This window comes from Schistocerca gregaria, chromosome 3 (genome assembly GCF_023897955.1).
Source record: "Schistocerca gregaria isolate iqSchGreg1 chromosome 3, iqSchGreg1.2, whole genome shotgun sequence".
NCBI lineage: Eukaryota > Metazoa > Arthropoda > Insecta > Orthoptera > Acrididae > Schistocerca > Schistocerca gregaria.
The window spans coordinates 439,311,743-439,326,003 of record NC_064922.1 but is presented as its reverse complement, the minus strand read 5'-3'; the positions used below and the strand labels follow the sequence as shown (position 1 = coordinate 439,326,003).

Below are 14,261 nucleotides of genomic sequence, written 5' to 3'. Positions count from 1 at the left end.
TGACCTGGCTATCCACTTATTTTTCTGTATTCGTTGTGGTTTCCCCCCCCCCCCCCCCAGCCTTTTCTCTTTCATCCTTTCTTTTTTATGTTTTTTGTCCCCCTTTGGGGTTTGACATCCACTTCTAAATTTTCTCTCCATAGTGTGAGCCATTTGGGGATGAAATCCCTCCCTAGTGTCTACAGCATAGGTGCCTCTCCCCCTTCCTTCCCTGCCATAGCCCCACCTCCCTCCCTGCTGGGTGACCAGCACGTGTAGCCAGTCTGTGTGGTGGGGCTATTATGTACCCATGTGACTGAGCCATTGACAACACACAGATCCCATTTCTGATACCTGAACTGTTACATCCCCATGAATGCCTAGGAGTGGTTGCTTGTCATTCCAGAGTATCGGAATTCCTGGAAACTGCTGGTGTTCCAGACAGCACTTGCTATGGTTGAGTGGTGACCATGGGGAGTCCCCCTCATTGGAGTGGGTGGTATCAGGCCAGAAGCTCGAGAAATGTGGCCTTACATCTACAGCCATCGCTTTGGCTTGTTATGACTCTGTGGCCTTCCCTTCTCTGGCTACACACTGGGAGGTGGGCCAGGCACTCATTTTTGGTGAAAATGGTTTCCTCGATACCTGATCTGTGCTAGAACTAATAGGGACACATTCATGGCAACAAAGCTGTTATCTTGTGGCAAATATCGAAGACAGGTTTCGCGAAGTGGAGCCTCTCAGCAAGATGTGGTCGGTTTCATCAAAACATCTTCTGCCAACCAACCTGCAGCTCTTCGTCTTCTGATCATCTTGGTGACATTCTCGTGTCCATTACACCTCAAAAGTCTTCGAATATGGTCCAGGAGTCATTTTTCATACGGATCTCATCCTTCAAACTGATGAATTGTGGACAATTTGAAATCATGGGGTGTTCATTTTGTTCACCTTATTAAGTGTGTCTTACACGGAGACTCATCATAAATTTGACTGACTTCATCCTGTGTCAGTGACTTATACTTTTCCCTCTGTTATGTGCTTTCCAACCCATCCCTCTTCCTTACCCCAGTGCAGTCCTCCTTTCCTCTCCCCCGTCCCCCCAGTCCAGTCCTGATACCCTCCCCTCCGGGTGCACCTGCCCAGCCACAGAAATGTCCACTTTCCTTAGTGCCCACCAGTGATGGGGCTTTTCCCAGGATGCCTCCCGCTGGCACATCTCAGGCCAGAAGCCTGTTACCACAACTCAGCCATGGGACACAGTCTGTGTGCACCAAGGTCACTCGCCACCTTTCAGTTCCAGATCTTGGAGAAACCTGCTCTGCCTCTGTGGCCTGTCATCCTCAACCTGTGAAAGAGAAGACGAAGAAACATAAGTCTACAGACAAGGCCCCTCCCCCTCCCACCTGTGCCCTGAAGGTGCCATCTACCCGCTCACAACCTGAGTGTGACCTCTTATTTATGGATGTCAACCCACCCTTGTTGGTGGTGACCCAGTTGTGTGATTGGCACCACCCCATTTGCCTCCCATTTGGATATGCCTTTCATGCTTATTTAGTGGAACTGTAATAGACACTACCACCTTCTCCCCGACTTTAAAACCCTTATTGCGTTTTGTTCAGCACCTTGTGTCATTTTCCAGGAGTGTCATTTTATTCATGCTCGCTCATCGACCCTTCTTGGGTTCCGTGCTTTGTCGGAACCAGTTCAGCCCTTTGAGGACTTCTGGTGGCGTCTGCACATTAGTCCATATAAATATTGTTAGTACGTGGACCACACTTTGTACCCAATTGGAAGCAGTTGCCATCCAGGTCCACTTGGACTCTGCTGTCGCAGTGTGCAATCTCTGTCTCCCTCCTGCAGGCCATCTATGTCTGCTGCCCTAACTTCCCTCCTTTGTCAACTCCCCCCTCTCCCTTTTTCCTTTATGGAGATTTTAATGCCCACCACACTTTGTGGGGCAGTAGTTTTTACGTCTTGTTGGGGATTCCTCATTAACCAGTTTCTTGTGGATCCAGACCTTGCCTTCTTAAATCTGCCGTTGATTTTCCTCTCTCTTATCCCCATTCTTTCTTCCTTACATTGGTTGCCACACAGTAATCTCTGTGATAATGACCATTTCCTGCTGATTCTCTCATTATCTTCTTACCTCCCAATGACCAGGTTACCCCACTGGGCTTTCTATGGTGGTGATTGGCCTCTACACCCCTCCCAGATCATGTTTCTACTTTCTTTGTAAGGTTGTATTGATGAAATCATCCATTATCTGTCCGCTAAGATAACTGGCACTGCTTGTCTTACCATTCCCCGCTAGACAGGCCGCATTCACCATGTTGGGTACTCTTTGTCTCCTCTCCAGGATCTTCTTTCCCCTCATTACAGGTGTGGGCTACACTCCACACCCTCAAAGGTTGTCAGCAGCAGCCTTCCATTCCATTCCATGCCTTGCCCTTCCAGGTGGCCTTTGTGCAAGTCCATCAGTTCTCGCTGAACACCTCATGACCTATTTTGTGACAGCATCAGTGTCAGCCTCCTATTCAGCTGCATTCCTCTTCAGGAAACAGTGGGCTGAAGCTTCACGATTATGTTTTATCCCTAGTCAGAGTCCTACAGTAAACCTTTTGCTGAATGGGAGCCTTTTCTTCCCACGATTCAGCTCTTGGACCTGATTCCATCCATAACCAATTGCCTTAACACCTCAGCCATCTACAACAATTGTATCTCCTCCAGATGGCTAACTGTATTTGGCTCCAAGGCATTTTCCCCTCTCAATGGAGAGACAGTATAGTGGTTCCAGTCATTTAGCCTGGCAGGAATCTGTTGTCCATTGATGGTTACCAGTTCACCTGACCAATGTCACCTGCAAGTTACTAGAACGGACAGTGGGCTGACTACTCAGTTGGGTCCTTCAGTTTCTGGACCTTTTATCTTATCTGTATCCTTTTATCTTATCAGTATCTGGCTTTCGAGAAGCACAACTCTGATAGTCATCTGCTTAAATTGTAAACCACATTTCGGTAGGCCTTTTCTCGGCGCTGCCATCTTATCACTGTTTTCTTCGATCTCCGTAAGGCCTGTGACACAGCTTGGTGTCATCATGTCCTCCTTACACTCCTGAGCGGGGTCTTTGTGTGCCCTGTCCCTATTTTTATTCACCAGTTCCTGTCCCACCAGTTGTTCAGAGTTCAGGTTGGCACTGTTCTCTGCTCTCCACAGACCAAGGAGAATGGTGCTCCACAAGGCTCCATATTAAAGGGTTCTTTTTTTCTCATCGCTGTCAATGGGCTTGGGGCCCCCTGCCAGACAGTTGGTCACTCCTGCTCTGTATGTGGATGATTTCTGTAATTGAGCTAGCTCCCACTCGATGGCCTATGCAGAACTACAGCTTCAGGGTGCCATCTGGCCCACTTCCATGTGGACAGTCTCCTATGGTTTTCAATTCTCTCCCCTTAAGTCAAAAGTGGTGCACTTCTGTCGCCATACTACAGCCCATCTTGATGTGGAGCTGTATCTCGATGCTCAACACCTGACCATAGTCCCCCAGTTACGCTTTTCTTGGGTCTTCTTTTTGACAACAAGCTTACTTGATTGCCCCATATCTGTCATCTGAAGGTCGACTGTTTCCATAAACTCAATGTTCTTCGCTTCCTTGCCCATACTTCATGGGGGCATGGACAGTTAGACCTTCTCTGCCTTTTACAGGCCATTAGTTCTGTCTCATCTGGATTATAGTTGTTAGGTTTATGGATCAGCTGGTCCTTCCATGCTGCTGCTCTTGAACCCAGTTCATCATTGTGATATTAATCTACCGGTGCCTTTTGCATGAACCCTGTCACTCCAATGGTGCTCCATTGTTTGTTCTGAACGTTCTTATGAGAGTTTCGGTATGCCATTGTTTTTTTGGCACTGATGGCTCTAAATACACCAATCAAGTGGGATATGCCTTCACATCTCCTGTTGGCACAGAACACCATCACTTATTTGCTGCATGTGGGGTGTTTATTGCAGAATTGATGGTCATCTGTTGGGCCATCTGATTTGTTACACAGTCTTCACTCACCTCTGTTTTGCTATGTACGGACTGAACGAGTGGCCTTCGGGCTATTGCTTGGAACTTTTCTCGCATTCCTTCCCTGACATCCTCTATCATGTAGCTGTGGTGATGCTGATTGTTGGGTTGATTTCCTTTGGGTTCCTGGCCATGTAGGATCCCAGGTAATGAACTTACTGATCGTCTGCATGGGGAGGGGCAGCCAACTACCCTAATTCTCCCTCACCTCTCCAGGGACAGATTTGCAGCTTTACATGAAGTCACTTTTCACTCAATTGTCTAAAAAACTAGGATGATCCATGGTTATTTTTTTTTTACTCATCAGTGAACTGCCCCCTATCCATTCCCCTTTGTAGGTGTGGTGCTCCCTCGCGGTGATCTGCATTTTGCTGGACTGCGTCCACCTTTTGGCCCTTTGCACTAAATATGCCCTCCCACCTTCCTTGTCTTGGGTGTTAGCAGACAACCCTCTTATGGTCCTCAGTTTTTTTTCACAAAAGTGGTTTGTCCTCTCGAGTATAAGTCCTTGAATTTTCCTGTGGAATTTGAGTTCCTCAATTAGCATAGGCATTGCTTATGGAGGCCTTCACGTTACCTCCACACCAGCCAGGTTCTCCCTGAATTTTCTGTACATTTTGTTTGGTCTGTTGTGCTGTCTTGTTTCCCCTTTTCTTGTATCTTCGTCCCCTGGTGTTGCTCCTACTGTATCATGATAATGGTGGTATGGTGTGGGCATTGAGACGGTACCCCACCGCCTTTAGCATTTATGGTGCACCCGTGGTCTCCCCATTTCCACCCGCACTCCTCCTGTTCTTTCTTCTTCCTGCTGCCCTGACGTTCCTTTTCCCTCTTTATTTGCATGTTATCTCTCCTCACCCCCCCCCCCCACCCCCCACCCCCCCATGAACCGTGGACCTTGCCGTTGGTGGGGAGGCTTGCGTGCCTCAACGATACAGACAGCCGTACCGTAGGTGCAACCACAACGGAGGGGTATCTGTTGAGAGGCCAGACAAACGTGTGGTTCCTGAAGAGGTGCAGCAGCCTTTTCAGGAGTTGCAGGGCCAACAGTCTGGATGATTGACTGATCTGGCCTTGTAACAATAACCAATACAGCCTTGCTGTGCTGGTACTGCGAACGGCTGAAAGCAAGGGGAAACTACAGCCGTAATTTTTCCCGAGGGTATGCAGCTTTACTCTATGCTTAAATGATGATGGCGTCCTCTTGGGTAAAATATTCCGGAGGTAAAATAGTCCCCCATTCGGATCTCCGGGCGGGGACTACTCAAGATGATGTCGTTATCAAGAGAAAGAAAACTGGCGTTCTATGGATCGGAGCGTGGAATGCCCGATCCCTTAATCGGGCAGGTAGGTTAGAAAATTTAAAAAGGATAATGGATAGGTTAAAGTTAGATATAGTGGGAATTAGTGAAGTTCGGTGGCAGGAGGAACAAGACTTCTGGTCAGGTGACTACAGGGTTATAAACACAAGATCAAATAGGGGTAATGCAGGAGTAGGTTCAATAATGAATAGGAAAATAGGAATGCGGGTAAGCTACTACAAACAACATAGTGAACGCATTATTGTGGCCAAGATAGATATGAAGCCCACACCTACTACAATAGTACAAGTTTTTATGCCAACTAGCTCTGCAGATAACGAAGAAATTGAAGAAATGTATGATGAAATAAAAGAAATTATTCAGATAGTGAAGGGTGATGAAAATTTAATAGTCATGGGTGACTGGAATTCGGTAGTAGGAAAAGGGAGAGAAGGAAACATAGTGGGTGAATATGGACTGGGGCAAAGAAATGAAAGAGGAGGCTGCCTGGTAGAATTTTGCACAGAGCACAACTTAATCATAGCTAACACTTGGTTCAAGAATCGTAAAAGAAGGCTATATACATGGAAGAAGCCTGGAGATACTGACAGGTTTCAGATAGATTATATAATGGTACGACAGAGATTTAGAAACCAGGTTTTAAATTGTAAGACATTTCCAGGGGCAGATGTCGACTCTGACAACAATCTATTGGTTCTGACCTGTAGATTAATACTGAAGAAACTGCAAAAAGGTGGGAATTTAAGGAGATGGGACCTGGATAAACTAAAAGAACCAGAGGTTGTACGGAGTTTCAAGGAGAGCATAAGGGAGCAATTGACAAGAATGGAGGAAAGAAATACAATAGAAGAAAAATGGGTAGCTTTCAGGGATGAAGTAGTGAAGGAAGCAGAGGATCCACTAGGTAAAAAAACGAGGGCTAGTAGAAATCCTTGGGTAACAGAAGAAATATTGGATTTAATTGATGAAAGGAGAAAATATAAAAATGCAGTAAATGAAGCAGGCAAAAAGGAATACAAACGTCTCAAAAATGAGATCGACAGGAAGTGCAAAAATGGCTAAGCAGGGATGGCTAGATGACAAATGTAAGGATGTAGAGGCTTATCTCACTAGGGGGTGAGATAGATACTGCCTACAGGAAAATTAAAGAAACCTTTGGAGAAAAGAGGACCACTTGTATGAATATTAAGAGCTCAGATGGAAAACCAGTTCTAAGCAAAGAAGGGAAAGCAGAAAGGCAGAAGGAGTATATAGAGGGTCTATACAAGGACAGTATTATGGAAATGGAAGAGGATGTAGATGAAGATGAAATAGGAGATAAGGATACTGCATGAAGTGTATGACAGAGCACTGAAAGACCTGAGTCGAAACAAGGCCCCGGAGCAGACAACATTCGATTGGAACTACTGACGGCCTTGGGAGAGCCAGTCCTGACAAAACTCTACCATCCGGTGATCAAGATGTATGAGACAGGCGAAATACCCTCAGACTTCAAGAAGAATATAATAATTCCAATCCCAAACAAAGCAGGTGTTGACAGATGTGAAAATTACCGAACTATGAGTTTAATAAGTCACAGCTGCAAAATACTAAAGTGAATTCTTTACAGATGAATGGAAAAACTAGTAGAAGTCAACCTCGGGGAAGATCAGTTTGGATTCCGTAGAAATGTTGGAACACGTGAGGCAATACTGACCTTATCTTAGAAGCTAGATTAAGGAAGGGCAAACCTACATTTCTAGCATTTGTAGACTTAGAGAAAGCTTTTGACAATGTTGATTGGAATACTCTCTTTCAAATTCTAAAGGTGGCAGGGGTGAAATACAGGAAGCAAAAGGCTATTTACAATTTGTACAGAAACCAGATGGCAATTATAAGAGTCGAGGGACATGAAAGGGAAGCAGTGGTTGGGAAGGGAGTGAGACAGGGCTGTAGTCTCTCCCCGATGTTATTTAATCTGTATATTGAGCAAGCAGTGAAGGAAACAAAAGAAAAATTCGGAGTAGGTATTAAAGTCCATGGAGAAGAAATAAAAACTTTGAGGTTCGCCGATGACATCGTAATTCTGTCAGAGACAGCAAAGGACTTGGAAGAGCAGTTGAGCGGAATGGATAGTGTCTTGAAAGGAGGATATAAGATGATCATCAACAAAAGCAAAACGAGGATAATGGAATGTAGTCGAATTAAGTCAGGTGATGCTGAGGAATTAGATTAGGAGTTTTGCTATTTGGGGAGCAAAATAACTGATGATGGTCGAAGTAGAGAGGATATAAAATGTAGACGGGCAATGGCAAGGAAAGTGTTTCTGAAGAAGAGAAATTTTTTAACATCAAGTATAGATTCAAGTGTCAGGAAGTCATTTCTGAAAGTATTTGTATGGTGTGTAGCCATGTATGGAAGTGAATCATGGACGATAAATAGTTTGGACAAGAAGAGACTAGAAGTTTTCGCAATGTGGTGCTACAGAAGAATTTCACATAGGTAGGCTGCTTGAAACTTGACAGGCTTGTGAAATTGCTAGCCATCTCTGTGGGGTTGCTAGTTACACTCACCAAGGATTTCTCTGCTTTTGCATTGAATTCCATCAAGACAGATACAACATGCTGATGTTCACCATTGATCACTGTATTGGGGGTGTGGGGGAGGTAGTATTACATGCCAGTTTCTGGAGCACATACGTTAATGTTAGATCTAAAATTGGCCACTTCCATGGTTGATACATCCTTGTAGTGCTACTGCAGAAGCTTGTTGAATTCAAAATTAGCAACACAGATGTGACTTTTATGTGGTGACAATATACCATGTATGTCATTGTTTGTGTACTATGTGGCAGAACACCAGGCTGTAATACACTTGCAAAAACTGATACATTTAAGTAAAACGTTTTGCTGGTATTAGTGTGGATATCACCTTTTATTGCCTCATCTCTAACATTGGGTTGATGGCTGATGAAAATAGTCACAACTTCAGCCTTTAAAGGGTTCAGGTACAACAATCCTTTCTCAATACGTAGACCAAATCTCCATTGCCACTGTTGACACTCTGAGAGGTTATAAAGTAAGTATGTGTTTTGTATTGAAGTTCACAATAAGAGTTGCTATTTTTTTAATGCTGCACTACACTACAATAGCTACTATTGTAATGTTGTTCTTCCTAGATGTGTGTGAGATGTCTGGGATTCAGGAGCAAGATTTGCTGTGCTTGTCATTTAGAATCAGAAGTCCTTATTTATTTTCCTTTTTGGTTTAAAAGTGTTGGGGGTGGTTATAAAACAGGCTTTCCTGTACAAACAATATGTTGTACATGGATTTTTTGACATGGAGAAGGCCTATCTCAAATTTTTCTTCCTTTAGTTCCTCATCCAGCCCTACATCAGTGACTCATCAGCTGCAGATGACTGGAAGGCTGGAAAATGGGTAAAATGCTCTGGTTTTAGTTTCTTATTTAATAATGTTTTGCATTTCATTTAATTGTTTTGCTGTATGTTTGTATAGCTTGTATTAAAAATGAGTGACTTGATAATACAGTGGATCATATCCAGTTCTCGTATTTTACATTAGCTTATTCATCAGATAGTTAATTTCTAAATACGTACAGAAATTTCGTTTGCATTTTTTCCCTTATTTTAGAGCTTGCTTGGCCCTCCAAATACAGGTACATGAATTATGTTGTATAATTTCAGTATATTACATTTTGCTTGAAAGTGTTTTATATTATCATAAAGTTACTATTCTGGTTTTGGTAGATACATGTGTGGTGGAAATGGTCTGGTTCTGTGGCACATCCATACTGTGTTAACATTAATGCAAAACAGTTTGTATGCGTTTAATAATGACTAACTTACCAATTTTCTTATACACTGTTAACCAGCTCGTTTTTCTTATGTTTTTTGACGTGGTTGGACTACTGGTGTGTGTGTGTGTGTGTGTGTGTGTGTGTGTGTGTGTGTGTGTGTGTGTGCGTGTGTGCGCGTGCGTGCACACTTCAATATTGGAAAATAATAATCTTGTGTGTTGTTAATGTTACTTGTTTTACAGGGACATCAAAAGTGTGAAGGAATCAAGACATTACTTTGAGAAAATATCAGTTGACTTAGACACAGCACTGTCTAGAAATTCTCAAGCCCCACGTAATAAGCCCCAGGAAGCAGAGGAAACACAGAACTTGCTTAGTGCAACTCGATCATGTTTTCGCCATACAGCCCTTGATTATGTGCATAGCTTAAGTCTTCTGCAGACCAGAAAGAGGCATGAGGTTTTAGGGACGGTATGTATATTATGCTTGTGCTTGTTTTGTATTTCTTAGTAAATTGATGAATAATGAATAACATTTTACGTTTATTTTTTCAGTTACTTTCATACATGCATGCTTGCAGTACATATTTTCATCAAGGGTCTGATCTCTGCCAGGATTTGGAACCATTCTTCAAGAAGCTTGCAGAAGAGGTAAACTGTGTTCAATTTGTTGTCATAGAATCACTAGGATGTGTCCCATGATTATCAGTCTGAGAGATTTCTGCAAAGAATTTCTCTGATTTCTTAAGTGCTCTTGGTATTTGTGTGATTGGGTTTGCTGGGATATCTATACCATTCTACATACAGTAGTTAAATTGCAACTCTTCTGGTAGCCATCTACCACAGATTACTAGAGGAATGGCTGTCATTCTGCTGTAGAATTGTTAAACAAGTCTTATGCTTGCTTATTATGACTTTTATGGCCATCATAAATCATGCCTGTTAAAATTGATAGATTCCACTAATAATAATAGAGTTAAACCCATCTTGCTCTGTTTCTTCACAAGACCCTGAAAGCAGTAGATACTGGCACCCAGGTTGATGTTGTGTTCCTTGACTTCCTGAAGGCTTACAGTACAATTCAACATTGTTGCATTATGAACAAAATACATGTGTAATGAATAAAAGACTACCTTTGTGACTGGATTAAAATTTCCTTGGAATAGAACACAACATGATGTGCTTAACAGAGAGAAGTCTTCAGACATAAAAGTAACCCTGGGTGTACTCCAAGAAATTGTTAAATGACCATTACTGTTCAGTGAGGCTGTTCACGTATGATGCTGTTGCATATAGAAAATTTAGCAACAATAGAAAATTGTAGCAAAATACAGGAAGACCTGTAGAGAATAAGTGCTTGATGCAGGGATTGGCAGTTGACCCCTCAACATAAACAACATAATTTATCATACATAAATAGGTGGGAGGACCCATTATTGTATGATTAAGTGGTGGCCAAACATCAATGGAAGCATTCACATCCATTAAATATCAGGGACTACATGTATGGAGCACTTCAAATTTGAATGATGCCATGAAACTAATGTTAGGAAAGGTAGCTCCCATACTGCAATTCATTAGAAGAATCTACGAGAAGTACTGTCCACCCATGAAGGAGGTAGCTTACAAAACATTCACTCTGCCAATACTAAGACATTGCTTATTAGTCTGGGACCTTTTTGGATTGACAGGTGAAATAGAAAAGATCCCAAGAACAGCAGATTCACAGATTCATTAAGTAAGTGTGAAAGCATGATGAAGATGCTCACCCACCTGCAGTAGTAGGTGTTACAAGAAAGGCATCGTTCATCACAATATAGTTTACCAGTAAAATTCTGAGAGTATATCTTCTTAAAAGAGTAACCATTTATTGCTTTACCCCACGTACATTCTGCAAAATTACTGTGGAGACAAGATCAGATGTCACACAAAGGTTTATCATTAATGCACCATTCACAACTGGAATGGGTGGAACAGGAAAGGGAAAAGGGGGAGTGTGATAGTGGCAAATATGATAAGTTGGTTTGTGGAGTGTAGATTTAATGCCAATCATTGTTTTGGCCGAAAAGGCCTTTCTGCCAGCTGAGGCCAGACTACCTGGGCTTGGTCACAGACTTTGGTCGTGTGTGTCTGTTGTTTATTTTCAACAAAGGCCTTGTTGGCCAAAAGCACGTGACAGTCCTTTTGTTGTGCCTATCTGTGACTCGAGCATCTCCACTACATGGTGAGTAGCCACTATCATTTTTCAGAGAAAAAAATCACATATTAAATACAACATTTCGTCATTTATTTGCTAATGGTTCTCGTAAGATATCTGATACTGTTTTGCATGTTTTCCTGATAAGTGAGGTATTTAATATTTTTATAGTAACACTGGCTGACTCACTTGTGATACAAAGATGAAAATAAATCTGAGAAATTAATTTGATTTTTATTGAAACTAAAACTACCATGCTCCATCCAAATTTAGGGTAAGATTAAAAGCACAAAGTAAGCCAACTTCGATTTCTATTTGTCGAGTGTTGTTGCAAATTACATTATGTCCTCAAAATATGTGACTTAATACTTCTCTCATCTGCTATTAATACATTGCTATAATATGCTTCTGCATAGGAAACTCCATTACAATGCAGACTTGCTTGATTGTATTAACATGTGTTGTTTGACAAGTGATGGTTTATGAAATGTTAAAGAAATAAAAGTAAAAGTGCCATTCCTTGCTCACAGCTGGCCACTGTGGCCATTACAGTGTGACTGCCATTCACTGCAGAAGCAGGAACCAGCATGTCCCATGAAGTGGCAGTAGCTTCCAGCTGGTAACAATACATCAGAAAAGTTTTCTCTTCTTCCACAGGATGACCACAACATTTATGAAAAGACTATGTAATATCAATATGGCCTCATTTTAAAGTTGTATTTGTAGTGCCATTTAGCCTGAAGATGTTTACCTCGCAACATGTCGCTAATAAATAAGTCATACAGTAGTTGACAAAGTTTGTGAGTGGTAGTGAAAAAAAAATTTTTACATAAATAATGTCCTGTTTAACTGCTGCTAGATCTGATCAAAGATGATTTCGAGGAGAGTTCATCAAATCCAGTAACATCTGACTACAAATTAACCACAACACTAAATTAAGAATAATCGAAATACTTTGAAGGCTACAGTGATTTATTTAACATTTGTTTTGTTCTGAAACAAGGAAAAACAATTAACAATGAACTGAAATTCATTACCCTAGCAGGTTATAAATAATCAGTTATGTTCAGTTACATGATTGCCAGTAAAATCCAAATTTGTTGCTGATACAGATCTGTCATTATTAATATTTGGGGGTGCCAAACATGCTAATTGTTCGTTACAATTTTGTAAATAAAAAACGATCTACAGTGACATTTCTTTTTCTGTGATTAAGTCGGGTGTCGACTTTTTAACAGACATTCTTGTGCTTCCGAAAAATAAATTGATGTTTTCCTCAGGCATTGGTCTAAAGTTCTTAATAATATTTTCTCTCTTGATTTGCCTAGCCTCCAAAAGTTGTAAAATTAATCATTCATTTCTGCCTTCTACTAGTTGATGGAAGAGGAATGAACAACTTTATCCTCATTCTCTGTTGAGGGAAGCTCCACTGCAATGTTCGTATCACCACCACCTTCAAGAGTACTGACATCGGAATACTGAATGTTTGAGATACTTCTGCGAAGTAAAATGAAATTAACAATTTAATTCTTAACAAAATTAAAGATCATTGTTAAGAGCGAAAGTTAAGGATAGAGACAATGGTGAACAGTGACTTGCTCTCTCTTGCGGTCCACTTTTCCAAGAAATGTCAGCACATCAACTAGGGGCAATTTCTTACCCTGACTTGAACACAGTTTGGGAAATTCCATTTACATTCAGATTCCTTGGATTTCATCTTCAGGTCCTCCAATGAAGGTGGCTGCAAACTCTAATTTCATTTGAAGTACTGATAGCGTGCTTTGTAATATTCTAATGGTCTAAATGACTCTCCTGTTGCCAAGAAATTAAAAACAAAATGAAATTAAGACTGAGGCGCACATGTGTATTGAAGATCCAATTGCTTCTTCTTCTTCTCTCTCTTTTTTTATTTAAGGGTATCGTTAATGTGTTTCCATCTTCTCTTAAAATCTTCACCTGTAATGTGTCAGCATTAACTACTGGCGAAATTATTATATCACATCCTATTCTAAATTGGATGGTGCAGTTATGTTTAACTATCTGTACCCATGTGGTTCTCAATCTTATTTTCTAAATTTTAATTTAATTTGATTTTGTTTTTATTTGCAAGGCAACAGGAGAGTTAATTTGATAATTGGCATTGAATTCAGAATATAATAGTGTTACATTGACAGAGTAGTACAAAGCATGCTGTTAATATTTAAGAAATTAGTGGTCCCCTCCCTCTTACCCTCAGCCACCTTCATCAGTGGATTTGTTGATGTCAAAGTCCAAGGAATTTGAATGTAAATGGAATTTCCAAAATTGTGTTGGAGCTATTGATGGAAAACGTGTGGAAATCTTCCCCTGCTCATAGTTCCCTGTTCTATAATACAGATCTCCCCCCCCCCCCTTGATTGTGTTCCTTGCTATCATTGATGCTAACTGCAGGTTCATGTGACTGATGATGTTGGCTCCTGTGGAACTGAAGGTGACAAAGGAATTCTTGACAAGATCAATATTTTAGAAGTGGCATTCTGTCCCTACATCCTTGCAAACTGCCCAGTGCTGCTGATGTTTAATCACAACTTCTTCTTAGTGGTGAAGCATTTCGATTGAATGCAAATGTAATGAAACCCTTTTCTCTACCTACTGCCTCAGCAACAAGAAAGCAGTTTTTAATTGCCATTTCTGCAGTCTTCGTAGAGTGTGTGAAAAAGACTCTACATTATTAAGTCAGATATTTTTCAATTTTTTAAATGTGCTAGTTGCTGTAAATCCTGATACAGAATTGGATTTAATTTTGTAGCTTGTTGCCTGTGCACTCTACTTCGGGATGCTTTTCTGGAGAGCAGCAACAAACCGTGTTGTGACATAGAGCAAACTGAGCTACCACTATCTAAACATAGTACACCACTTGCTAG

At 41.4% G+C, this 14,261-nt stretch overlaps 1 protein-coding gene across 4 annotated transcripts in view; it reads left to right on the top strand.

The window, feature by feature from the left end:
* Nucleotides 1–14,261, top strand: part of LOC126356326 (arf-GAP with coiled-coil, ANK repeat and PH domain-containing protein 2) — a 128,434-nt gene that overhangs the window by 35,234 nt on the left and 78,939 nt on the right. For 2 of the 4 annotated variants that reach the window (XM_050007301.1, XM_050007302.1), the window contains exons 5-7: nt 8,721–8,783; nt 9,405–9,633; nt 9,717–9,812. In XM_050007301.1, the coding sequence (XP_049863258.1) occupies nt 8,721–8,783; nt 9,405–9,633; nt 9,717–9,812 (388 nt within the window). The remainder of the gene's footprint in view (nt 1–8,720; nt 8,784–9,404; nt 9,634–9,716; nt 9,813–14,261) is intronic. The other 2 variants (XM_050007303.1, XM_050007304.1) reach the window with 1 other exon arrangement.